Below are 26,241 nucleotides of genomic sequence, written 5' to 3' on the forward strand. Positions count from 1 at the left end.
TATTTATAGCCACCCCAACCCTCTTCATAATTAATCCCCTTGCCTAGTTACTCAATTACCACTCCCCACATGCAAACCCAACATGTATTTTATTTTCCAAGGGTACTTTGTCATTCTGCTACTCTTTTTTATTTCCATAAAAAACATAATTTGTGGTATTTTAAATTCAATCTGTGTTACGATTATACATGCTAGTTGTCATTAACAACCATCGTGGAAGACGACTTATTCAACCCCCTTAATGTCCATGCTTAAGTATAACAATTTGTGGCATAGCCTTCATGGATTCTTTTTGAAAAAGATTTCCTTATCTGGTTAATATTTATTTAAATTATTTGAAATTACCCTTCTTTATTTAAATGTCATGGTGAATATTGACAACATGTCAAAAATTAATTCTTATTTTTTGAACAGCAGAAAATATCAAAAATAAAATATACCTTCCAATTATGCAAGATGCTTTTAATACTAAGCTCAAGGCGGCTTGAGACTTTAGGGGTTTGCTTCTTTTTAATTTTTCAGGTGTTATCAATTCATTTGGGATTAATCAATAAGGAGCATTTACCACAGCTTCAAGTCGGGCTTCCGCTAGTGGGCGGTGAATTTAATAAGTCCCTCGGGATTAGTCGAGGTGCGCGTGTCAACGTGTATTGGCCGGGACATCTGGTTATGGGAAAATAAATGGAATAGAATAAATTATATGCCACGTCAATCAAATACCGTTAAAAACTGTTAAAAGGGCATCCCTTAGGAGATTCATGGTTCGGGACAGACCACAAGAAGGCCATGTCTTTAATTCAAGACTCGACCAAGATTGATCACCCCCTCCAAATCCATTCCCTCCTCATCTAAACCTCACTCCCACCAAAACAATTTCGTTCTTGGGCCGATTCTTTTCGTGTTCTTCGACCTGTGATTTGTCCTATGCCCGGTCTGTATTTGCTTCAATTGAATGTCCAGACAGTTCCCTTGGGAACACTGTGATCAGGGTTTACCTTAATTACCAAAACCCACATGAGTCTTTGTCACTCTCTGTCCAAATGCACCTTCAAGAAGGCGTTTTTGTGGATAGTTTTGTTGGAGAAATTGGCTGCTACAAATTCTGAACTGTTGGCGAAACCTCCACAAATGCTAAAATACACTTCGAGTCACGACTATGTCGCTTTCCTAAAGACAGTATTTGCCCCCACCAATACCGGTATGCAAAGGGTTACAGTAAACCTGCCTTCAAGATAAATCAAAGCCCGAACTCGAAATTCTTTCCGTTTGCGTTTGCACTAACGAAACGGACAGAATATCTGCTGAACGGAAATAAGAACCGAGAATCACTGCGTTCTGTTTTTTGCAGCAAAACAAAATGCAGAATGAATGCTAGGAAGTATAAAGAGAGATGTGGAAGAAATTTGAATTCTTTTGTGTGTACGAATTTTGTCAAGTAGTGATCTATTTATAGGTCACTACGTACCCATTAAGAATGGGTATGCACCCGATCTAGATTGACCGTTGGATCAGATCCTACGGTTTCGATCGATCAGTCACACTCAGTCACATCGAACTGGTGTACTGTTTCACTCACACCCAATCGGATTTGATTCAATCCGTTGGATCGAGCCCATTCGCTGCTGACAGCTGAGATCGCAACTCTACGAACCAACGTACCCGTAGGCCGCTAAAGCGCCACAATGCACCACAGCCCACGCCGTGCGCGTGCGCGTGCGCGTGCTTGTGTGAGTGTGTATCAGCTCTACCGGTATGGTGCGAAGCACCAAAGGGCTGCACCACACTAGATCATTAGTTACTTATATTAGGAATGTTTCCTCATATATACCACTCCAACATCTCTAAGCTAACCAATGTGGGACAAAGCTCACAAAGAGGAAAATAAGCATTCTAAGGAAACAAAGGAAATTTACAAAACCAAAACCGACGACTCTTTTATTTTGAAAATCTCTAACAATCCCCCACCATTTTCGAAATATAGATGAAATATTCTCGATTCTTATTACAAGGTTTATGCATACATAAATAGTGTCTTGTGACTTTAACTATTCACTTAGTGAAAACATATCAAAGCTGGTCAGGGCAGCATAGTAGACGTGTCTTTGAACTAGTTGTCCTCTGTCGACCAACCGGATGTGTCTCACACATAATCTTCCAAATAATGCAGATATCCTAATCGGTTGACCCGTGAACTGATCTTGGGTCTTTTATCTTGATTTCATGAACGCTCTAAGGTCTATCTCCTGTGACCTATAGGAAGCGGCACCACCTCCACATTCACATAGGTAGATCACTATCCGTGCTCCTATAACATTAGCACAAAACAATCTATTAAGAACTAAGTACCTTTGTATTCACATTATAGGTACAAAACACTTTACCTTGGAATGTGTAAAATAGCTTTAAAGTGTTTCCAATCACGACATATGGTGTAGTTTCTCATTGAACTCAAGAAATTAATAGTATCAACCAGTTGAGTTGAGTTTCCACCAGGAGTGATTAAGCTAATTGGGCAAAAGTCTCATTCCCCTTGATGTTTTTAACATCAAATCCCTCGCAAGACCTTTCGTAAAAGGATCCGTCAAGTTTTGACTTGACTTAACAAAATCAATGGTTATCACCCCATCAACAATCAATTGTCGCACATAGCTATGCCTTAGTCCAATATGCCTGGACTTTCCATTATACACTTGGTTATACGCTCGCGACAACGTAGCTTGACTATCACAATGCAGCGATACAGGTGGCATAGGCTTAGGCCACACTGGAATTTCCAGCAACAGATTTCTCAGCCATTCTGCCTCCTTACTACCATAAGCTAATGCTACAAACTCGGCTGTCATGGTCGAGTCTGTGATCAACGTTTGCTTCTTAGATCCCCAGGAGATTGATCCTCCACCAAGTGTAAACACCTAACCACTCGTTGACGAGTGATCATTCCGCTCAGTAATCCAACTAGCATCAATGTATCCTTCTAGAACCGAAGGATATCCACTATAGACTATTCCGTAATCTATAGTCCCTTTGAGGTACCGCAGTACTCTATATACTGCATGCCAATGCACATGCCCAGGATTATTAGTATACCTACTAAGTCTCCCCACCGCATATGCAATGTCCGGTCTTGTACTTGTCATGGCATACATCAAGCTGCCAATCACTCTAGAATACTCTAGTTGTGACATCGCTCTCCCCTCATTAAGATCCAATGGTGATTGAGAGTCATACGGAGTAGACACTGGTTTGCTTTCAAAGTAATTAAATTTCTTTAAAATCTTCTCAATGTAATGTTCCTGGGATAGAATCAAGTGACCACCACTTCTTTTAATTCTAATACCCAATATTACATCAGAAACACCCATATCTTTCATACTAAAGTTAGCAGAAAGTAAATCTTTTGTACTCTGAATGCTCTCTTGGTCTGTACCAAAAATGAGCATATCTTCTACGTACAAACAGATAATGACTCCTCGTTTGCCATTAAATTTACTATACACGCACTTATCAAACTGGTGTGTTGTAAAACCATTTGACACAATCACTTTGTCAAACTTCTCGTGCCATTGCTTAGGTGCTTGCTTAAGTCCGTAAAGAGACTTTATAAGCTTGCAAACTTTGTGCTCATAACCTTGCACAACAAACCCCTCTGGTTGCTTCATATAGATTTCCTCATCTAACTCACCATTAAGGAATGCAGTCTTGACATCCATTTGGTGTATCTCAAACTTGTATATAGAAGCAAGAGCAATTAAAACTCTAATTGTTGAGATTCTAGCAACTGGGGCATAGGTATCAAAGTAATCAATACTTTCTTTCTGGGTATAGCCTTTGGCTACAAGTCTAGCCTTGAACTTATCAATAGTTCCATCAATTTTCATTTTCTTCTTAAAAATCCATTTCCAAGCAATTGGCTTAGAATCAGGTGTAAATCCGCCAGAACCCATGTATTATTACCCATGATAGAGTCCATCTCATCTTGGATAGCCACTTTCCAGAAAGCCACGTCTTGCGATTTCATTGCTTCCTCAAATGTCAAAGGATCATTTTCAACGTGAAGTGAAAATACATTGTGAGCACATGAAGTCTCTCTTGAGCACATGAAGTCTCTCTAGTGCCTTCAACTAGAAAAACTATGAAATCAGGACCAAACGTTTTCTCTGTCCGAACTCGTTTGCTCCTTCTCAATTCAACTTGTTCCTCAGGTTCATTTCCTTCAACTGGAACCTCTAAAGGCTCGTTGTCCTCTTCGGACATCAAAGGAAACTCTTTCGAATCTTTATTAGATTCCAAATCTTTACTAGATTTTAACCTTGGAATTCTGTTAAATCTATTTTCATAGAACACTGCATCTCGAGATTCAATGATGGTGTTAATGGACACAACATCATTAGGCTCAGCCACTAGAAACCTATATGCTTTACTGTGCAAAGCATATCCAAGGAATACACACTCGATTCCTTTTGGACCCAGTTTCTTCCTTTTAGGTCCAGGCAATCTCACAATCGCCCTACACCCCCGAGTCTTAAAATAACTCAAGTTTGGTTTCCTTTTTAACCAAAGTTCATATAGAGTAATGTTAGACTTTTTGAGAGGTACTCTATTCAGGATATAAGCAGCGGTAAGTATGGCTTCGCCCCACAAACCTTTACTTATTCCTGCATTGCTTAGCATAGCAACCACCATCTCAGATAAAGTTTTATTCTTCCTTTCGGTCACTCCATTCTATTGTGGTGTATAAGGTGCAGTTACTTCATGAATTATCCCTACTGATTCACAATAATCAGGGAAGTGATATTCACCACCCCTGTCAGACCTAAGACGTTTTATCTTCAAACCGCATTGATTTTCAACTTCAGTCTTATATGCAACAAATTTATCAAGCACTTCATCTTTGGAATGAAGCAAATAGACATAGCAAAATTTTGAATAATCATCTATGAATGTTGCCATATAAAGTTTTTCGCCTCTAGTAGGAGTGCTATGAAAATCACATACATCATTATGAATCAATTCAAGTAATGAAGAAGTCCGCTCGATATTAGGAAATGGCAATCTGGTTATCTTTGATTCTAAACAAATCTTGCATTTATCAACCATATCATTATCAGATTTAGGAATTAGTCCAGATTTAATCATGCAATCCATTTTCCTTGTATTGATATGTCCTAAATGAGTATGTCATAAAGAAAAAGAATCAAGCATATAAGCAGAAACAACTGTGTTATTAATGTTAAGCATAAACATCCCCTCGGTTACATAGCCTTTGCCAACAAACACACCACCCTTGGACACAACAATTTTGCCCGACTCAAACACTACTTTAAAGCCATACTTATTAAGTAAACTTGCAGACACGAGATTCTTCCTAACTTCTGGTACATGATACACATCAGTAAGAGCCAGCGTCTTGCCAGAAGTGAACTCCAAGTCCACTTTGCCTTTTCCCTTAACTGATGCAGTTGACGCATTTCCCATGAACAGAACGGTACCATCTGCAACTGGACTATACTCAATAAAGAACCTCTTGTCATTGCAGACATGCTTTGTCACACCAGAATCAATCCACCAATCTCCAGCGTCTTCGAGGCTATTTGCCTCGGAAACAACAGCAATGAATTTAGAATTCTTTGCCCCAGATGCTCCTGGATTTCCACCAGAGTTCTTCCTTTTCAGGATTTTGCAATCTTTCTCAAGATGCCCAGGTTTGCTGCAATGCCAGCAACCAATGTCAGTAGGATCCCGCTTCTACTTCTTCCACTTACCAGAAGACTTATCACCGTCCCTGTTCTTGCGTTTCTTGTTGGAACTTTCTTCCACCACATGTACTTTGGAAGTAGAATTATCCTTACCATCCTGACGCCTTCTCTCTTCCTCCACCCGAAGGTGTTGGGCCAACTGATCAAGGGTAAATTCCTCGGTTTTGTGTTTGAGTTCCTTTCTGTAATCTTTCCAAGATGTAGGCAGTTTGTCAATAACAGAGGAGACAACAATAGATTCATCCATATGCATATTCTTAACCTTAAACTGACTGAGGATATACTGAATCTCATGCAACTGATCAATGACTGGCTTTGAATCAACCATGCGATAATTCATAAACTGACTAACAAGAAACTTCTTACTTGTAGCATCATCAGAAAGATACTTAACGTTGAGTGCATCCCAAAGTTCCTTTGCCGTCATTGAATTCTGATAGACATCGAACAGTGCATCTGACAGTGCATTGAGGATGTGTCCTCTACAGATGTAGTCATCATTCTCCCACTTGCCCTTTTCACGGGCCGGCTCCATAGTTTCATCATCTGGATTTTTCGGTATCTCCGGACTCGGAGGAGTCTGAACATACACCACTTTCAGGGTCGTTAGCAAGAAGTGTATCTTCTTCTGCCAACGCCTGAAATTCCCACCTTCAAACAGCTCCAATTTTAGAAAGTCTTGTGTCATCTTCTGTAGAGACATCGCCATCGCAAATACTGTCTTTAGATTGTTGGAGAAATTGGTTGCTACAAATTCTAAACTATTGGCAAAACCTCCACAAATGCTAAAATACACTTCGAGTCACGACTATATCGCTTTCCTACAGATAGTATTTGCCCCCACCAATACCGGTATGCAAAGGGTTACAGCAAACCTGCCTTCAAGATAAATCGAAACCTGAACTCGAAGTTCTTTCCGTTTGCGTTTGCACTAACGAAACGGACAGAATATCTGCTGAATGGAAATAAGAATCGAGAACCACTGCGTTCTGTTTTCTGCAGCAAAACAAAATGCAGAATGAATGCTAGGAAGTATAGAGAGAGATGTGGAAGAAATTCGGATTCTTTTGTGTGTATGAATTCTGTCAAGTAGTGGTCTATTTATAGGCCTCTACGTACCCATTAAGAATGGGTATGCACCCGATCTAGATTGACCGTTGGATCAGATCCTACGGTTTAGATTGATCAGTCACACCTAGTCACATCGAACTGGTGTACTGTTTCACTCACACCGAATCGAATTTGATTCAATCCGTTGAATCGAGCCCATTCGCGGCCGACGGCTGAGATCGCAACTCTACGAACCAACGTACTCGTAGGCTCGAGTTGCACCCGATCGGAACCGCTCTGTGTGACTCACTTGCCACGCGTGTGACACGCGGCATCCACGTTAGCGTCACCTTACTGCCAACTCGCAATAAGAAATGGCGCCCACAAGGCGCCTAGCGCTGACGTGCTAAGTGCGCTGCTAAAGCTCCACAATGCACCACAGCCCACGCCACACAGCCCACGCCGCGCGCGCGCGCATGCGCATGCGCGTGCGTGTGTGAGTGTGTACCGGCTCTGCCGGTATGGTGCGAAGCACCAAAGGACTGCACCACACTAGATCATTAGTTACTTATATTAGGAATGTTTCCTAATATATACCACTCCAACATCTCTCAGCTAACCAATGTGGACAAAGCTCATAAAGAGAAAAATAAGCATTCTAAGGAAACAAAGGAAATTTACAAAACCAAAACCGACGACTCTTTTATTTTGAAAATCTCTAACAAGTTTTAGCCTTTCTCTCGTTCTTCAAGCATGTGGGAGGTCCATCGACCATCTAAATGGTATTTATATCCAGGTGTTGAAACTTGGGTTTGGTTGTGATATGTTTGTCCAGACATTTTTGTTGAAATGTATGCCAAATTTGATTGCATAGAAATTTCAAAGGAGTTTTTTTTATGAAATTAACAGCCCTGATGTAGTTTCTTGTAATGTTGTGTTGGGTGGGTATGTTTGTGGTTGGAAAGTAACGCTAGCGCGAGAACTGTTTGATAAAATGTCTGAGAGAGACTTGGTTCCTTGGAATCAGTGTTCTAAATGGCGGCCGCCGAGGCAGCCTAGGCGCTTGGAGGTGCCCTGCCGCCACGCCAATACCCCTTGGCATTTGATTTGGCGCCCAGGGAGGTTTGGTGGTGTTTGGCGGCCGCCTAGGCGGCCTTGGTGGTCTCGGCGGCCTTGGCGGCGTCATCGACATCTTTGGAGGCCTAAAATGTATAGTATTAAACTAATGGAGATCAAGTTTTGGAAGGGTATGGAGGAGAAGAGTTAAAGGAAGGAGATGAACTTTGAACATGGCATTAGGGATCTCCGATCTCGTTTATTTCTACTTATTGTGTTATTCAACTTATTTGCTAGTTGCTACTACTTAATTTCATTTGGGTTTGTACATTAAACTTTGCATTATGGTTATGTAGCACTTTGAACTTATATTACGGATACATAGAATATAGTTTGATTGGATAATGGTTTGTTAAAAAAAAAAAAAAAAAAAAAAAAAACGCCGAATTGCTTGGCGCCACCTAGGCGGCTTAGCGCTTGGAGGTGGGTCTCCGCCCTACTAGCGCCAAGCGCCATTTAGAACATTGCTTGGAATACGATGATTCATGGGTATGACTCTTCCGGTGAACTTGAGGGAAAGAAATCATTTTCCGAGACTTGGAGTCCATGACTGCCTGCCCCGAAATCGGGCAATCATCTAACGATGCATCGAGGCTCTTTCATGAGATGCAATTAGCGAATGTGGTGCCTAATAAGGTCACCATGGTTAGTGTGTTATTGGCATGTGGAGATGTACGTGCTTTAGGTAGTGGGCAAGATGGTTCATCGATATAAGTAGAATGGAAATAGATCCCAAGATTGGAACTGCTCTTGGGCATCCTCGATGTTGCACATCTTTGATGAGCAAGAGAAAGTGAAGGCGTGAGTATAGCTAACAGGACCATGGAATTCACATTGGGCTTATGGAGCTTACCTTAGCACTCACATTTGGGCTGCTTAGAAAAACTCCAGTTCGTATAATATTAGATGCAGTTACAATCACATTACCATTAAGTTGGTATGAATTATCATGGGATGTGATCATTGTTAGGGACAAGACTCGAGTACATCATTTACCTCTCAATCTTGTCATTTTTCCAGAAACCATTCTTCAGCCTCCTATGATGCAACAAGCATTTCAAGGTAAGTTTCACATGTACCTTCTTTTTTTAAACTGCATGGAATGAACTTTTCCATGATATGTGATGACATTTCTGCTCTGAGTAGTAGTGAATGCACTTCTGTTGTTTAGATTGCTCTTATGATGTTGTCCATTAATTATTCCCCAAGAAAGGCAATTGTCCACACTTATTCCCCAAGAAAGGCTATTATGCTAGCATATGGAACTTAATACTTTTGCATGAATAACGAGCCATGTGTCCCACCCTTTACTTTATATGAGAAGCCACGAAATCACAAAAATGGGTTTGAAAGAAGCTTTTGAATCGAGTAACTTTGTAATTAATTTAAGTACAAAAATACTCTGAAGTTTTTCATTTTGAGAACTAGAATGACCTATAAAGATGGGAATTTCAACACTTACTGTAAATCTGTTATTTTATATCCATACCGATTATGCATTGTGCTTGTTAATACAGCTCCTGTATTCTCAATTCAGGTTGGTGATATCTACATGGACTTTCAAATGAAATCTGGTTTTTGTCAAGTTCATTCCTACCTTAGCATATAGTGTGTCTTGGACTACTCCAAGCAAATCTACCATGTCAATTGTTTTGTGTATTGGAGCTGCAGGGGTGCAAAGAACATCTATCAACCTAAGGGACCGTTTGTTGGACCAGATATGTGCGTTAGATTGGACTGTTCATCCAAGGTGACCAAATATCTAAGTGTGTGATCAAATATTTACACCCGGACTAAACATGAGTATATAATCCTACAAAGTTAAAAGAGCATTGAATTCGTCGTACACAGAAGAAAATAGGTATTTATAAAAAAATTATAGTTAGTGTTAATTGTGGCCGTTTGGCCAAATATGTTTGTTAGAGTTTTGCCCATTTCTAGTCAACTTCTCCAAATTTTCGGAGAATTTGCATATTTCTTTCCCAAAACCTTATGGGGGAACAAAGTCAAGTAGAACTATTGTTGCTAACCAGATGTTTAAACCAAGGATAATCTTTGTCCTCCCTTCCACCAAAAAAGCCAAGGTTTGTCAGTTTCAAGGTACAGACTTTTACTACTGGAACTACTCCAAAAAGCATTATTCTCAGAGATTCTGTATAGAAAACTAGGAATAGGAAAAGATGACTCCTTCAAGCAACAAAACAAAACTACTGTTAGTTGGGACGAAACAATCCACTTTCTAATGTTTGCATATTTGCCTTGGCCATTGGCCTTTAAGCAACACCAAAGTTGTTTGAAAAAAAAACCTCATCCGCAGCTTGATATCTAAAAAAGTGCAACATTATCCAACATTATCCAAAAAAGTGCATTGCATGTAAGTGTGTACTAGTTCTCCCCGCAGTATTCATTATCCAATTATAAAGAGATCTCAGGCACTCTCTTTGCCTTGTTTACTCAATTGTCAATACCTGTAAGTTAGAGATTTCATTCTGAATTGATATAGAAGAGAAAATCTGAAAATGCTTACTTGCATAGATAATTCAAATACTTACACCAGACCATGTCTTCCAAAACCGAGAGCATAAACATTGCCAAGCTACCTATAGGACACTCTAGATCTACACAATATTTTCTTCGGTTGTACTGGCTTCATTAGCTCCATTGATAATTCCATCTCGTGTCAATTTCTTCCAAACTTCTAATATGATTGTTGATACTATCATTGTCCCGGAGATAACACCATATACGATGATCCATGTTTTTGCAGGCTTAAGAATGTAGAAGCCTACCCATATGTTGGCGAAGCTCAAGAGAAGGACAGTGTAACCTGTGAGATGATGAAACCAATTCCAAAGATATCTATACTTGTGGTCCTTGGCTGGCCGCAAAAATAGAGCAGAGATCTGAAGTAGCCCAAGGCAGAAAAGTGTGATTCCAATGCCCATGTGGCAAGGGTGATGAACACCAGCGGACTTGACCCCAAGGTAGAGCCCAGTTGCACCTCCCGCCATGCCGAGTAAGTATCCGGGGAGCTGAAGAGTGATGTGAATGTAGAACCAGAGAGGGTCTGCTTTTGGACCAACAGCCTTCAAGTACCTTGCTGCCATAAATCCGAGCGGCATCATGATTCCCCAACTAACAGTGTTTAGCACTCCATGTGTAATCTTGAGTTGGTTTTTTGAACTCCCACTGTGAGATGTTGAGGCTTGTCCTGATGAAAGATTGAGAGTTCCCATCGACTGGAGATGATTCCCAGAAACTTGATGCATTCCAAGTGTACTTCCAGAGACTGTTCCGTCTTGCCAAACATGACTAACACTGGTAGTGTTATCTGGAAGTTCAATGACCACATATATAACCATCTGGTTATCCAAAAATGAGGCTGATAGATCCGAGACAGGGAAACTTAGGTTCCCCTCTTGTAGCTGGGTCCTATAGCTGTTAACAGGTGTAGTGAACACAGCCGTGGTTCCGTCAGGCCTTGGGTAGGCTACGATGGCTTGAGTTCCAATCATGCCTTTCGAAGTGGGATTGATACCCCATGCAACCCACGTCGATGAACTGACTTGGCTGTGACGGTAAGCTATGCGGAGGGTGGATGAGGAAGGGTTGTGAGTCCAGTGTAGGAATGAATCCAGGTAGGGAAGTGTGGGGGTGGATTTCTTTGTGATCCTTCCTGTGTAGCTGTCTCCGTGTGTAGAGCCGTGAGAGATGACGCCGGTCTTGATGCACCTGTAGAACCGGAGGAGGATGTTCATCCGGAAAGAAGCTCCGACGAACTTGTCAGTAAGTGGAGAAGAGAAGAAGAAGTTTAGTAAGAAAATATGCTAGTGGAGAGGAGAGAGTGCTGTTGTGAAGGAGTTTTTTTAGAGAGTTTCTTAGTGATAATGCCCTTCTATTTATAGGCGAAGGGGTTGAGTGCTGAGCAAGTTGGTTTTACTTTCCACGTGTCGCGCATTGCTCGGATGATGTCAGGTAGCAGGGCCATTTAATGAACACCACTTCCCAAGTCTTACAGAACCACATGGGTCGATGTCAGAAAGGTCACATCGTTCAGAGAGGTCATTTCGAATATCCAAAAAAGGACAGCTTACTTATGAAAAGATATCTCTAGAAGGTTCCATAAGAGTCTGTACTTGGTGGAGCCCACTTCTGTCACACGAAGAAGCTCCGGGCGTCTGGTGTTCTTTCTGAAGAACATCTTAGCCGAACGAGAGGACATCACTGAGCGTTAAGAACGATCACCGAACGAACTCAAATACATTTACGTTCGGATAAGGCACACAACGTTCGGAAGAGTTCACGGGGGTCCGTCTATCCTTCGGATGACTAATTACACAACATGCCGAAGCTCACGCCCATTTACAGATGAACTGAGACAGCTGGACGACGGGTCAAACAGCGTGTGAACCTTTATCCTCCTTTTTGGACCTCATGGACCCTATGACCCTTTGGATATTTCGGCCCCCTACAGGAAGATCGGTGCACGAGGTAAAGACTTGTTTATTCAGAAACACGATCGAATTCGGAACACGAAGAACCATTAGCGGAGGTACTAGAAAGAGCGAGAGACGTCGGGACCAGGAAACAAGTGATCATCAGAAGGTAAAAAAGAAAAGCCAGTTTCTGTCTTGCCATTGATGATTGCCTTACCAAGAATAATCAAAGGGGTTTGGGTGGTTGAAAGGTAGGGATGGCAATCTCGACCGAACCGATGGGTACCCGAACCGTAACCGCTTTTTTTCCCCGAATCATAACCGAAATTTTCCCCGTTGGTGCGGATATGGTGGAGGGTGGGAGATAACCGAACAGATTCGGTTCGGTTATGGTTCAGCTGATAACCGAACCGATACTCGAACCGAACCGAACCGATACTTGGACCAAACCGAAATAGTTTATTTACAAATATACCCCTATATATATATATATATATATATATATATATATATATATATATACACACACACACACTTACGCCAGTTAGGTTTTCTCCTCAGACTTTAGTCATTTTCCTCCCCACTCCTCCACATCAGGTGAGACCAGACATCGCCAGAGAACCAAGAGGCGGCGATCGTGACTCCGTGAGAACTCTCTCTCTCTCTCTCTCTCTCTCTCATCGTCTTTGTAACTCTATCGACGGTCGACACTCTTCGGGGCCGATTTGAAGCAGACAAGCAGTCAGCTCTCATGGTCTCTGGTTTATCTCTCTCTCTCTCTCTATCCCTTACTGTGTGTGCGTGTGTTTTCGTCTCTGGTTCTCTCTCTCTCTCTGTGGCTGATTTATTTGAGATCTATGTTCGAAAATGGCGGTATATGTAGATAAATGTGCTCGAAAATGGCTAGAGGGTTTGAATCTGTATGCATCTGTTTGAATCAGTAGATGAATGTGTTTGAATCTGTAGATAAATGTGCTCAAAAATTGCAGAATTTGGTTCTCCTTTTTTCATCTGGTTCGATTAACTTCCACTGTGGCGATTTCTCTCTCCCCTGCTCTCTCCTCTCTCTCTCCGTCTTCGGTTACCCATTCGGTTCGGGGAATACCCGAAATCCGTTTGGTTCGGGTATGGGTAACCACTTCTCTTCCCGTTCGATTATCGGGGCGGATTCGAGGTGGGTAATTATTTCGGGTATCGGGTGCGGATATTCCCGTATCCGCCCCGATTGCCCCGAATGCCATCCCTATTGAAAGGAAGAGCAGAAAGTAATGAAAGAGTGCTACAACGAAACTAGAACGAAGACGTTGAGTTTATTTCTCATGGGTTAAAACGTAGGCATTGCCTCTCGTTATATAGGCATCGAAACTCTTAGTTCAGAAAGCAAAGTCGGTGTCCAAATTGTAAAGGGACTAGGAATTTCTCATTTACGAGAGATTATTTGATGCAATTTGCGTATAGTCCACGTAGTACCCGAGCGCACATCCAAGCTGTAAGAATTTGAGAGAGAGAGAGAGGAGAGAGTGGTCGGGTAAGGGAAGAGAGAGAATGGAATCTCTCTCTCTCTCTCTCTTGCCATCCAAAACACGTTTGGACGGTTCGGATGCGCGTTAGGTACCGCCACATGGTACTCAATTTGCACCCAAAAACTTTTCCTCATTTACATGTAATTGGGTGTTATAAGTCTGTTAGGTTTTTGGATTTCTTGTGCCTAAAACAATGAGGTCGGTGACTTCCATTTACTTTCCAAATAAAATTTTAGAGTTTTAATTTTTGTTCAAAATTATGGGGTGTATTTTGTTTTCGGATAAGTTAATTAAGCCGTCAAGCGTGTATTAATAAAAAATAAAAACTAAAATAATTTTGGATGTTTAGTTTTCTAGTATTTATTTTCGGGAAAATGATTTCTACACTCTCCTTTTAACTATCAACACTCTTTTCTTTTCTTTTTTTCTTTATCCACTTAAATTTACTATTTTGCCCTTGAATGTGTGAAGAAGTGTATTGAAAAAAGGGCAAAATAGTAAATTCAATTGGATAAAGATAAAAAAAAAAAGTATGAATGACTAATAGGGAAGTGTAGATATCAATTCCCTATTTTGTTGCTATCACATTCATAGGCATGTTGAGAGCGTGTAGCCAGGTTGGTTTGGTCGATAAGGGGTTGAAATACTTCAAATCCATGAAGGATGGTTTGTTCGTGGCATTTGTCCTGAACTTGAACATCATCGATGATAATTTATGACATTTCTTAGGTAGCATTTTTAAGTAGTATTATTGGCAGTAGATTCATAAGTTTTCCAATACTTTTTACGTAGTAGCAAAACAAATAGTGAGATTTAACTTGTATCATTCTTTTATCGGGGAACAATTTGAGGATGCCGGGCCATATTCGTTGTGGGGGTTCCGTTCCGTTTCGGTAAGGAAAATAAATAGTATTTATCTTTCAAATAAGTACTTATTTTTTGAATTAAATGTAATATGTTATGAGAGAATGATCTGTTTTGTAAAATAAAAAAATATTTAAAAAATAATAATCTTGCGAAACGGGACCTTAGTACCTTCTCCCCTAGACCTCTGTATAAATTGTTGAATTCTTAAAGAATCTTTTACACTTTTGAACCATTTTGAATTGTTGGTACAGCTATTCCAATTTCTTTGTACAAAGATGCCAAAGGTGACTGCATCAAGTAAACGTAACTTCTAAGTATATCCTTTCATCAAGTAAGCGAAATCTCTTAGGTGCTATCAACTTCTTTGGAGTTATTTTATACGGAACATTTACTCCGTCTTCAAGTGAAATTTCACTAGTAATCGATGAATTTATGGTCTCCCATGATTAGTTGAGGTGCACGTAAGCTAATTCGAATACCTGATTTTTAAAAAGTTAGTAATAAAAGAGCGGCATGGCGGCATACAAGTATTATGAAGTACTCCATCTGTCTCACTTCCAACGTCCTATACAGGAATTCGTGTATTTTCAAATCTCAAAAAAATATATTTCTATTTATTATTATCTTTTTACACCAAATTAAAGTACTTAACAAAAAGTAGAGCATCTGTACCAATCTCTTTACATTTTGGACCAAATTACATATTAAAAATTTCACTTTATTACTTTAATTACTCACTTTTAAAATATCTAGTATATCACATTCTCGATATATATTAATTTTATCTCAATAAAAATATTATTTCTTTATTCTTAAAAAAAAGGAAGCAAACGGCAAAACACACAGCGGATCAAAAAAAAAAAGGTTAAAGAATTTTTTACACCACCTTCATTTCGTTAAAAAATACAAGACTTTAACCTCTTTTTTTTTTTTCCTTCTTATTTTATTAGTGATAATTATGTTTCACCAGAATGTACTAGTAGAAAAAAATAGATGAAATCTTTAAAGAATGATCAATGAGTAAACCAAATTGAGTTTATTTCTTAAAAAAATTGAAAAGAGCCATGTTTTTTTTTTCCCTCTAGTATGATGGATTAGATATCTCTCCGAGTCCTCTATTTGGAAAATTACACCTTGAAGAGAAGGGAAAACAATGACTATAATAATGCAAAATGCTTGATTAATTATTCAAATTTAACAAAAATTTGTATAATTGAGTCTAATTTGATGTTAAAATTATCTTATATAAACAGTGTAATGTTACTTTTAATATTTGAGAAACTCCAATTAAAATACAAAAAAGAAGAAAATGACTTGATTGTTTAGTTTAGTAATATTCAAGGGCATTTTAGTCAATTAATAACAAAAACTAGCGGTGTTAGTGTGGATTTAACGGAATGGGGGAATCTGAACAATAGTTTGTAAAGTAAAGGAGGTCAGTGCAATTATTAGAACCTCAGGGGAGGTTCCTGCATTTGTCAGAAACCTCAGGAGAGATCAGTGAAATTTACCCAAAAAAAAACGGCAAAACACACACTCTCTCTCTTTCTAACTTTACTCTTTGTTCTTCTCAACTCCAACCCAGCAAACAAAACCCAAACCCCCTTGCCACGATCGATTTCACCCTCTCACACCGGCAAAATCACCCCCTCCGATCAATTAATCCCCCCTCTCTTTCAACCAACGGCATCATCTTTCACCCCAAGTTTCTCTCGCCTCTGCCTCTTCTCTCTCTCAACTCTGGGAGACCGTGAAAGAGTCAATAACAGGTCGCCGGAGCAATAAGCACTATAAATTCAATTTTTTGCCCACCGGTTAAACTCCTTTTTCCATATATAAGATCTCGATCCGAAGCGGCGGCCATGTCCAGCGACGGAACCCTCCCCCGGGAGGTCCTCACCGACGTACTCTCCCGACTACCTGTCAAATCCCTCTGCCGATTCAAGTGCGTCTCTCCCTCCTGGAACTCCCTAATCTCCGACCCCTACTTCGCCAAAACCCACCTCAATCGAACCAACACCCTCAAAAACCCTAAACACCTCTACCCCAACAAGATCATCATGTCCACCTATCACAGCCTCTACTCGGTAGACTTCACCAACCTAAACCCGACGATCACAAAGCTTGATTTTCCCACGATGGCACAGCATGCCGCCGCCGCAGTGCGGAGCTCTTGCGACGGCTTGCTTCTCGCTTCCAACAACGACCGTTCGGTTTTATTCTTGTTAAATCCGTCCACTAGAGAATGTAACAAATTCCCTCCCCCTCCTTCTGTCCTCGACCCCGTTCATAAGATATGCGGGTCTCATTATGGGCTGGGTTACGATTCTTCCACGGATAATTACAAGGTTGTGATCATCTCACGGTATAATACTCGGTTCTTTCAGTATAATACTGAGTTTTCTCATTCTTTTACGTTGTTGGATGTCTACTCGCTGGCAACTAATGCTTGGAGGAGAATTACCGGTATCGATTATCGCCCCATGGGAAACTCAGGTGGGGTTTTCTTTAAGGGGTGTATCCATGGCCTTTGTTTGAGGGCCTGTTCCCAGGTGATCTTTGCTTTCGATTTGTCTGATGAGGTCTTCAGGGAAGTGCCGCTGCCTGCTTCGTTTAGTGGGTGCAAGATTTCCTTGTATGACGTGGCGGTTTTTGGGGGTTCTCTCTGTTTGGTTAGTAGACAGGAAACTAAGGTTTGGATGATGAAGGAGTACGGGGTAAGAGAGTCGTGGACTGAATTTACGGTCAGTTCTGGGTTGCGTACAGCCAATTTGTTGTGTTTGTTAGCGGAAGACGAATTTTTGCTGAGAACCACCAAAGAGAAACTTAAGCAGCTGGTTGTGTACAATCAGAAAAAGGGCATGGCAAGGGACATGGTGGTTTGCAGCATTCCGCCTAGATTTTCATTTGAGGGCACCTATGTGGAGAGCCTCATCTCTCCTCATCACGGAAGAGGGAATGGGAGGCAATGAATGAGAAGCTTCTTCTGGTATTTCTTTGGAATACAAAGTACTATGTGCCTTCTTTTGTTGATAAATAGTTGTGCGAGCTTCTATATTTCAACCTTTCTAGAAGTTGCAAATCCATATATCCCTTATTGCCATTTATATAGATGTGCGTTGGGGCAGGTGGTTCATGCTCCAAGAATGTCTTACGGATCTTCCTATCCTTTTAGTCACTGTAATTTTACTTCTTGTAATTTTGCTGTTCATTAATAAAATTTTCTTTGCTGGTCAAAAAAAAAGGAGAATGGCTTATGGATGTTTTGCTTTGGTGATGGATATTTCATATTAGAATGTGTAAGGTCTTGTGTTGTCTTTACCTGTCCTTAAATCCTTTGTTTTATTATTGTTTTTAGTTAGGTTTCTCCGTTAGTTGTCATGTTATGTTTCATATGATAGATGATGTTCATTTATTGTGTTAAAATATTATTCAAATTTAATTTGTGCCTCTCCATTAGTTGATTTCAAACAAGTTTTCAACTTCCTGTGTTTTCTTTTTTCATGTTCAAGCACACTCAAAAAGTTACAAGCTTCATGTTTAGGTTTGGCTTTGTCAAGTTAATTAATGGCCAATTTTGGTTGAACTGCTTGTCCACTTATTGAATTGAGCTTTAAATGATCTAAATACTTTGATTTGCAGTTGGTCATAGTTTAAGTTTGAATAGCTTGATTGGTTCTACGACCACAATCTATAAGTTCAATTAGTTGACATATTCAAATTTAGTGGATATGGATAAAAAAAAGGGTTAAATATCTACTTCCCCCCTAAGCTATTCCAATTTTAGTTACTTCCCCCCCGAACTATCAATTGAAGTTACTTGCCCCTCCAACTATGAAAACGTTATTCCCTTCATCCAATCCCTCACTTCAGTCAGACCAAGATGGTATTCTTGGATGGAAAACCTCCAGACCAAACCTTTTGGCGCCCCAAAGGTTGATTTGGCGCCAAAACAAGGGTAATATGGACATTCAAGCTCAAACCCTACCAATCTATTATATATCCTTCTTCTTTGTCTGTATCTCGGTCCCCATTCCAATCCATTTCACCCTTCCTCTCACTCACTTTCTTCGTCTCTCTCTCTCCCTCCCTCCCTGTTTCTCTCTGTCTCTCCTCCCCCCACAATGAGCAGCTCTAGCAACTCCAATCCCAATCTCAGTCCTAATGAACAGATTTGCTTTTGTGGACAAAGGTCTCCATTGAGGACCTCCTTCACTGAAGAGAACCCAGGACGGAGGTTTGTAGGTTGCATAAACTACAAGGTAATGAAATGAAATTCTTTTGCTACATGTATGCTAATTCTTGGAATGAAACTAATTTTCGGATTTAATACAGACAAACTGTAAGTGCAAGTTTTTTGACTGAATTGATCCTCCAACTTGCACAAGAGGAATGGATTTTGGCAACCATGTAATCAAGATGTTGAGGAAGGTAGAGGCAGAAAATGTAGCACTGAAGGAGAAAATGCAAAAAATAGAAAGGGAAAATGCAGATTTGAAGACCTCTGTCTCAGAAAATGAAGAGGAAATTGAGTCATTGATGAACCTTGTACGAAAGCAAAGTGGAGAGGTGCAACAATTGTCCAAGCAGAACGAACAAGCAATCAAGAGAAGTGAGGATTTGGTGAATTTGCTGACACTATCCCACCGGCAAGAATGGCACTTGAAGCTGATTGTATTGGCATTGGCATTGGCATTGGTTGTAATTTGTTTCCCCATGTTTTCTAAGTATTATAATGTTCCAAGTGACAAATTCCTAGCATTGCCATGAGGAGCACATGCACTCCAAATGCCAAGCACCTATCTGTAATGTGTTTTATATGAATGAATGAAGTTTTTTCCTAGCTTATTCAATCCAAGACAGTCTACAAAACTGGTTTCATAGCTTTATGAATGCAGTCAAATGACTATTGTTGAACCAGCACCCAACTAGCTTCAAGCTTTAAGCATTCCAATCATAATATACCAAAAAAAAAAAAAAATGCAGCAGCTTCATGCAGGACCCAACCAGCTTCAAACTTTAAGCATTCCAATCATAATATACCAAGAAATTGAAGAACAATGCAACAAGGACAATCATGGACTGAATAAGGTAGGAAAAAACAAGAGTTCTGAAAAAAAAAACGGGCTGAAACGGAGTTTTATACGAAAAGTTATGCCCAAAACAAAAATAGCCCAAAAACGGTTCGAAAGCCCGTTAGGAGGCCCAAACGGCCTCAGAAGGCTAAAAAACACACAGCACATGGCCAAAGGTAATGTGTCCTGATCGTCCTGATCGTTGGGCCATTTCGGATCGAACCCAAGTGGGCCCAAATCCAAATTTCTCGGTCAATTATTTACGAAAATACCTACTAGTAGGCTTGAAAATGCTTAAGGTGGACTTGGCTACTGCATCAATGATGTTTCATGCTTCCATAAACATCAGTGCAGTCCATGACAGCCTACAAATCCTTATACCCCCTTCTCAAAAAATGCAGCAGCAGCACATGAATACCATAATTAAAAGAGAAGACTGCAAATAGCCATAATGGTTCCATAAACCACGTCAGTACTAGACACATAATAGTGCCAACATAACAAAAGAAGGCTTTTTGCAGCCATAACAGTAGCAACCATAATAGTATCAAAAGAAGGCTTTTTTCAGCCATAACAGTAGCAGCCATAACAGTAGCAAAAGAAGGCTTTTTTCAGCCGTAGCAAAAGAAGGCTAGCTAGATAAAGACCATAATACTAGCTATAAAACTGAAATTTAAGGGGCACCTCCCCTTCTAGCTACACCTCCCCTTGTAGCTATACCTCCCCTTCTACAGGGGGCCTTGGGTGTGGGTTGTGATGGCAGAGTGAATATTGGTTGTGAGATTGGCTGACTGCATTGCTGCTCTGTGGACCTTGGTGCTGTGAAACCAGATGGGCAAGTCCTCACATTATGCCCCTTTCCCCCACATCTTCTATAGCTTAGTTTGTTAAGATATCTTTTCATTTTCTTGGTTCCATCACTTTGAGCAGGTGGCTCATCTGGTTCCCTCATTCTGCATTTCTTAGGCCTCTCAGACTTCCTAGTGTAATGTGGGAGTTGAATTGGTGGTTTGTTTGTCTTCTCCCACATGTCCATCCCATTCATGGGGTATATGACATGCTTGTAGGTGTTGATGTATGCCTGCTTTTGGTAGTACTCATGCACAAGGCCCTCAGCCTTCTTTTTTGATTCTCTTAAGATAGCAAGTGCATGTGCACAAGGGATACCTGTAAACACATAAGTAAAGTACGTCATTAGTTACATAAGCAAAAAAATGCAAACTAACTTAAACATAAGTAAGATGCAAGCATACCTGTCAACTCCCACCTTCTACAAGTGCATGTTTTTGCATTCATGTCAACACAAAACTGGTTTCCATGCTGAAAACCTCAAAGTTCAAACTGGATTTCCCTAGTTAAGACAACAACGCATTCGTTGCAAAGTGCAATCTTCTTGTCCAATAACTTGACAATCTTTGGACCCATCTGACCATGCCATTTCTCAACAGAAGCCCTCCTCTTCACTAAATGCCTTATCATGTAAATCCTAATCCTTTCTAGCATGGTTAGGATTGGCTTATCCCTAGCATCTAGTATTATAGCATTGAAAGACTCACAAAGGTTATTTAAGAGCATGTCACATTTGGGAGCAACACTAAAATGTGATCTAAACCAGTGGTGGGGTTCATGCTTAGCAAGCCACTTAAATGCAGCCCCATCCTCTTTCTTGAACTCTTCCATAAGTTTGCTAAACCTCCCCATGTAGGTAGCTCTAGCAAGATTCCACAGCTTATCTTTAACAGCTTGCCCTGTATACCCAGCTCTCTTCATGTTGCTGTGCAGATGCCTAACACAATGTCTGTGTTCCACACAAGGCAACAAGTCCCTGATTGCATTCATAAGCCCCTACATGAGAGTTAAACAATACATTAAAAATAGAAACTGAAAATGCTTAGTCAATCACATAAGTAAAACTGAGAAAATGAATGGTCAATTACATAAATAAACTGAAATTGAATTGGTGATCACCTTTTGCTTATCTGAAATGATTGTGAATGTCGGTTCATTTGGAATCCGAAGATCATTCTTCAAATGTTGCAAGAACCAACTCCAACTTGCCTCCTCTTCAACCTCAACCATTGCATAAGCCACTGGATAAATTTGGTTATTCCCATCTATCCCTACTGCTGCCAACAGTTGCCCACCATGGGGGCCTTTCAAATGACAACCATCTACTCCAATTATAGGCCTACAACCCTCAATGAACCCCTTCTTTAATGCAGCCCAACAAATATAAATTCTTTGAAGTTGATTAGTGGTAAATCCATCCATATCTTTCTTAAAATGCATGTGTACTGAGGTTCCTGGATTGGTTCTACTCATCTCTCCACAATAATCCCATAACTTCTCATATTGCTCAGCATAAGAACCCTCTATTTTTTTAACTGCCTTCTTCCTAGCATTGTATGCCATTTGTGGAGATATTTTGACAATATAATCAGCCATTACTCGTTCCACAATTTGAGTAACAGGCCATGAGGGATCGATCTTGAACTCTTTGAAATAAGTTCTTGACAACCAGCTTGAGTTTATTAGCTTGTTAGTCCAATTCCAGCCACATTGTTTATGATTAAGGTTTAATGTCTTAACTTGCAGGGTTTTCCTATCACCTGTTATGCTTGAGGCTAGTATATTCCATGGGCAAGGAGCAAGGCAATGAGCTCTTACTCTATCTGTGTCATTCTTTTCAAATGTAATTGCTTTTCCATTAACAATTGCATGTTGCCTTATAGCTTCTACACATTGAGCCCTATTCTTAAAAATCATCTTTTCCTCTATTATAGGTTGTACTTTCCCTAGTATAGGCCTATATTTCCTAAACCTTGGCTTGTCCTTCCTAACTTCATCAGAAGAAGAGTCAAAACTCATAAAACCATCAGAGGAATCCCCCTCCTCAGACTCTGTTTCAGAAAAACAATTATGGGGAATATCACTTCCAACTACCTTTTTCTGCCTCACACCACACCACTCTATGTCTTTATCCACATTGGCATCAAACAAAGCATCATCATCTTCACTGAATTCATAATCACTGTCTATGAAATCATCAGGATCAGATTCTGAATCAGAATCATGATGAACAGGTCTTCTTCTAGCATTTCTTCTTCTAATGGTGGGTGGTGGTTCATTGGTGGAAAGTGGTTCAATGGTGGATGGTGGGTTTGGCCTACTAGAAGGTATGTGAGTTGTGAAATCCAGATAATTATAGTTGTCCTGTGAAAATGATCCACAATCCCATTCCCAACTAGTGACATCAATATCTAAAAGGCCATCTTCCACATCTACATTGGCATTGTATTCAACACTAGTAAGACCTTCCAAATTACTATCAGTTATAAACACTTCCACCAAACCATTTCTAAGGCTTTGAACCATGGTGACATCACCATCAGTTTCGATCTTTTTAAAAACCCATTTTCCATTACTTTGAACCTTGTAGAAAAGAGCTACTTCTTCCACATACCCAACTTCCTTAGACATTGATTGCAACTCAATTCTAGATATTCGATCATTATCACAGTAATCAACGTAGCTCACAGTACCACCAACATAATACTCTATGATATCCCTAACTATATTTCCACCATGATTCAACTTAATACTAAAGTATTCAGGACTGGAATCTGCAAAAGTTTATAGAAACATACAAACATGCAAGATTTGTAAGATTATAATCAAAAAGTTCTATAATAATCGAAAAGTTCTAAAGGAGTAGGATTATAATATAAAGAGTATACCCATATAATAATCGAAAAGTTCATACCCATATAATAGGCTTTGAACCATGGCTGGGACCACAGTTTCATACCCATAGAATAATCGAAAAGTTATAAAGGAGTGCGATTATAATATAAAGAGTATGATATTAAAAAAGACTTACATCTAGGTGTTCTTCCATTTGGATCTTAGAATAGATATTAATATAAAGAGTATGATATTAAATATGCAAATCTCGGAATAGATATTAAAAAAGACTTACATCTTGGTGTTCTTCCATTTGGATCTCTCAAGATCCATGCCATTGTAGATAGGTCACACACTATATCTCTCTCTGTATTTGATGATCCAGGTTGTGGGTTTTTGAGTTTACAAGGGGTTATGCCGTTGTGGGTTTTTAGTGTGTTAGGGTTTGAGCTGGAATGTCCATAATACCCTTCTATTGGCGCCAAACCACATTCAGGGCATTAAAACCATTTTTGTGTAAGAATGTTCAGTTTTCCGTCCAATAATTGGATGACAATTAGGGATTGGATGAAGGGAATAACGTTTTCATAGTTGGAGGGGCAAGTAACTTCAATTGATAGTTCGGGGGGGGGGGGGGGGGGGGTGGGGTGGGGGAAGTAACTAAAATTAGAATAGTTTAGGGGGGAAGTAGATATTTAACCCTAAAAAAAAATTGCATTCTACTTCTTTGCAATTGGATTGAACAATTTGTTGATACATTTCGGTCATCCATCTCGGCAACTCATGTTCTAGATTCTGAAAAGTCTTTTTCCTGTGAGAGTCTAGTATTTTCGAGAAGAATTTTTCAACAAATCTGAATGATTCGTAGTACTTTTGGACGATTGGAATTACACATACTTCTCTCTCTAGTCCAACCAAGACTGCAAAGAAGCCATATCCAAAATTTTATTCATGTTCCAAAAAATGTATGTACATCATACTAAACTATCTGCAAGATGACTAGCTTATCTATTATGAGTTGTTTTAAGTCTACTCGCTTATCTATTTTGTGGAATGTTGAACGACTTCCCAAATTTTCTCCTGGCAGAGGCATTAGACAAGGGGATCCTATCTCCCCTTATCTTATGGTCTTGTGCATTGAACGATCATCTATCCTCATTAGAAATGAAGTGCACCATAATAGATGGTGTGGTTTGAAAACTTCTAGCAATGGTCCTTCCTTTAGCCACTTGTTTTTTGTTTACTGATGATAGCGAAAATTGTGATTCCAGTATAGGTACTCTTCAGTCCTTTTGTGAGGCTTCTAGCAAATTGATAAGTTGCCAAAAGTCTTAAGATCTATGTATTCCCCCATAGTTGGAGTGGTGGGACTGCCAACCTGAGTCTGAACTGCAACATCCCTCTTACCTATGACCTTGGCCATTACCTTGGGGTTCCCCTCCTCCCTGAGAGAGCTTCCAAGAGACAAAACTACAGTTCTTCATTGAGAAAATGCAAATAAAATTGTCTGGTTTGAAAGGTAATTCTTTATCCTTTATGGGGAGGCCACTCTTGTCCAATTTGTGACCACTACTTTGCAAGCTTCTTCTTAACCTGTGAGCCTCTGGGTTAACATTGATAGGCTCAATGGAAATTTTCTTTAGCGTGACTCACCTGGCCGGGAAGAAAAAACTGCATCTCATTAAGTGAGAAAATGGGGGCCTAGGCATTAGAAAATCTAGAGAAAATCGACGTATTCTTAAGAAATACTTGAGCAACCATGATTTCAATGACTGGCCTATTAATAGGAGGGCATCCACATGTGGAAGAGCATTATTCAGACTAAACATGTCATCAAAAAAGCTCTCAAATGGATGTTGGGAAATGGGAATGATATCACCATGTGGAAGGATTGGTGGTGTGGTAATATAACCTTAAGGGAAACCAACACAATCCTCTCTTTGTTGATGAAACTGTTGGTAATTAAATCATTAATGCCAAGGATCCCGTCCATTTGCTTCGGACCAATTCAGTGTCCATTTGGTGCATCTGGGTCATCCAAAAGTGTTTTGCAAGACCCATATTTAAAGGCTTGTTTTAAAAAATAAAAAATAAGATACATTCTCTTTAAATCCGGATCGTTCAAAACACTTTTGGACTGTTCGGATGCACAAATGGACCGAACTGGTCCGAAGCCACATGGACAGGATCCGAGTCCCCAAGGAATGTGATTTGGCTAAACTGCAATAGGTCATTAGTCAAGGTGAGATTGAGAAGGTGCACGCTGAATAATTTAAAATTGCAACCATCCTATAGAAATGGCGCCAAATTATATACCGTAGATTCTCTGGCAAATAAAATAAAAAGCATAATCAAATGAAATCTTTGACTTGTATGTTTTTAAAATGGTTAATTCGAATGGTATGTTTGCTATATTTTTTGGACAGAATCTTAAGAAATTTGAAATAACTCTGTCCTTCCATGTCTTCTAGTTCTTGATTAGGTCTTCTATATACTTTGCCCAAAACCAACGGCACTATTTGGACAAATGAAAAACATTAGAAAAATATATTGGAGTGCTTTCCTTCTTTTTTCCCATAGATTTTTTTGGTTGTACGTAACAAATTATTATAAAGATATTTTTTTATTTAGCAAAGAATTGTATGCAGTAAATGCTTAGTTGCAAATAGAATCACCCAAGTATTATTATTATCATTATTTTGGTTACTAAGGACAGATCTTAATTTGTCAATAC

The 26,241-nt window shown here is 39.8% G+C and overlaps 3 protein-coding genes across 3 annotated transcripts; 1 reads left to right on the plus strand and 2 right to left on the minus strand.

The window, feature by feature from the left end:
* Positions 1-10,540: 10,540 nt before the first annotated feature.
* Positions 10,541-11,680, minus strand: LOC131317174 (cytochrome b561 and DOMON domain-containing protein At5g47530-like). The gene has a single exon (XM_058346745.1). It carries the CDS (start codon positions 11,678-11,680, stop codon positions 10,541-10,543), a length of 1,140 nt encoding a protein of 379 aa, XP_058202728.1.
* A 4,600-nt stretch (positions 11,681-16,280) lies between these two features.
* Positions 16,281-19,598, plus strand: LOC131315872 (F-box/kelch-repeat protein At3g06240-like). The gene has a single exon (XM_058345089.1). It carries the CDS (start codon positions 16,611-16,613, stop codon positions 17,718-17,720), a length of 1,110 nt encoding a protein of 369 aa, XP_058201072.1. The 5' UTR covers positions 16,281-16,610; the 3' UTR covers positions 17,721-19,598.
* A 1,554-nt stretch (positions 19,599-21,152) lies between these two features.
* Positions 21,153-24,116, minus strand: LOC131317175 (uncharacterized). The gene is made up of 2 exons (XM_058346747.1): positions 21,792-24,116; positions 21,153-21,668 (listed from the first exon to the last, which is right to left on the minus strand). The coding sequence occupies exons 1-2, from the start codon at positions 23,301-23,303 to the stop codon at positions 21,153-21,155; spliced, it is 2,028 nt and encodes a 675-aa protein (XP_058202730.1). The 5' UTR covers positions 23,304-24,116.
* Positions 24,117-26,241: the final 2,125 nt, after the last annotated feature.

Source organism: Rhododendron vialii, chromosome 2a (genome assembly GCF_030253575.1).
Source record: "Rhododendron vialii isolate Sample 1 chromosome 2a, ASM3025357v1".
Lineage (NCBI taxonomy): Eukaryota > Viridiplantae > Streptophyta > Magnoliopsida > Ericales > Ericaceae > Rhododendron > Rhododendron vialii.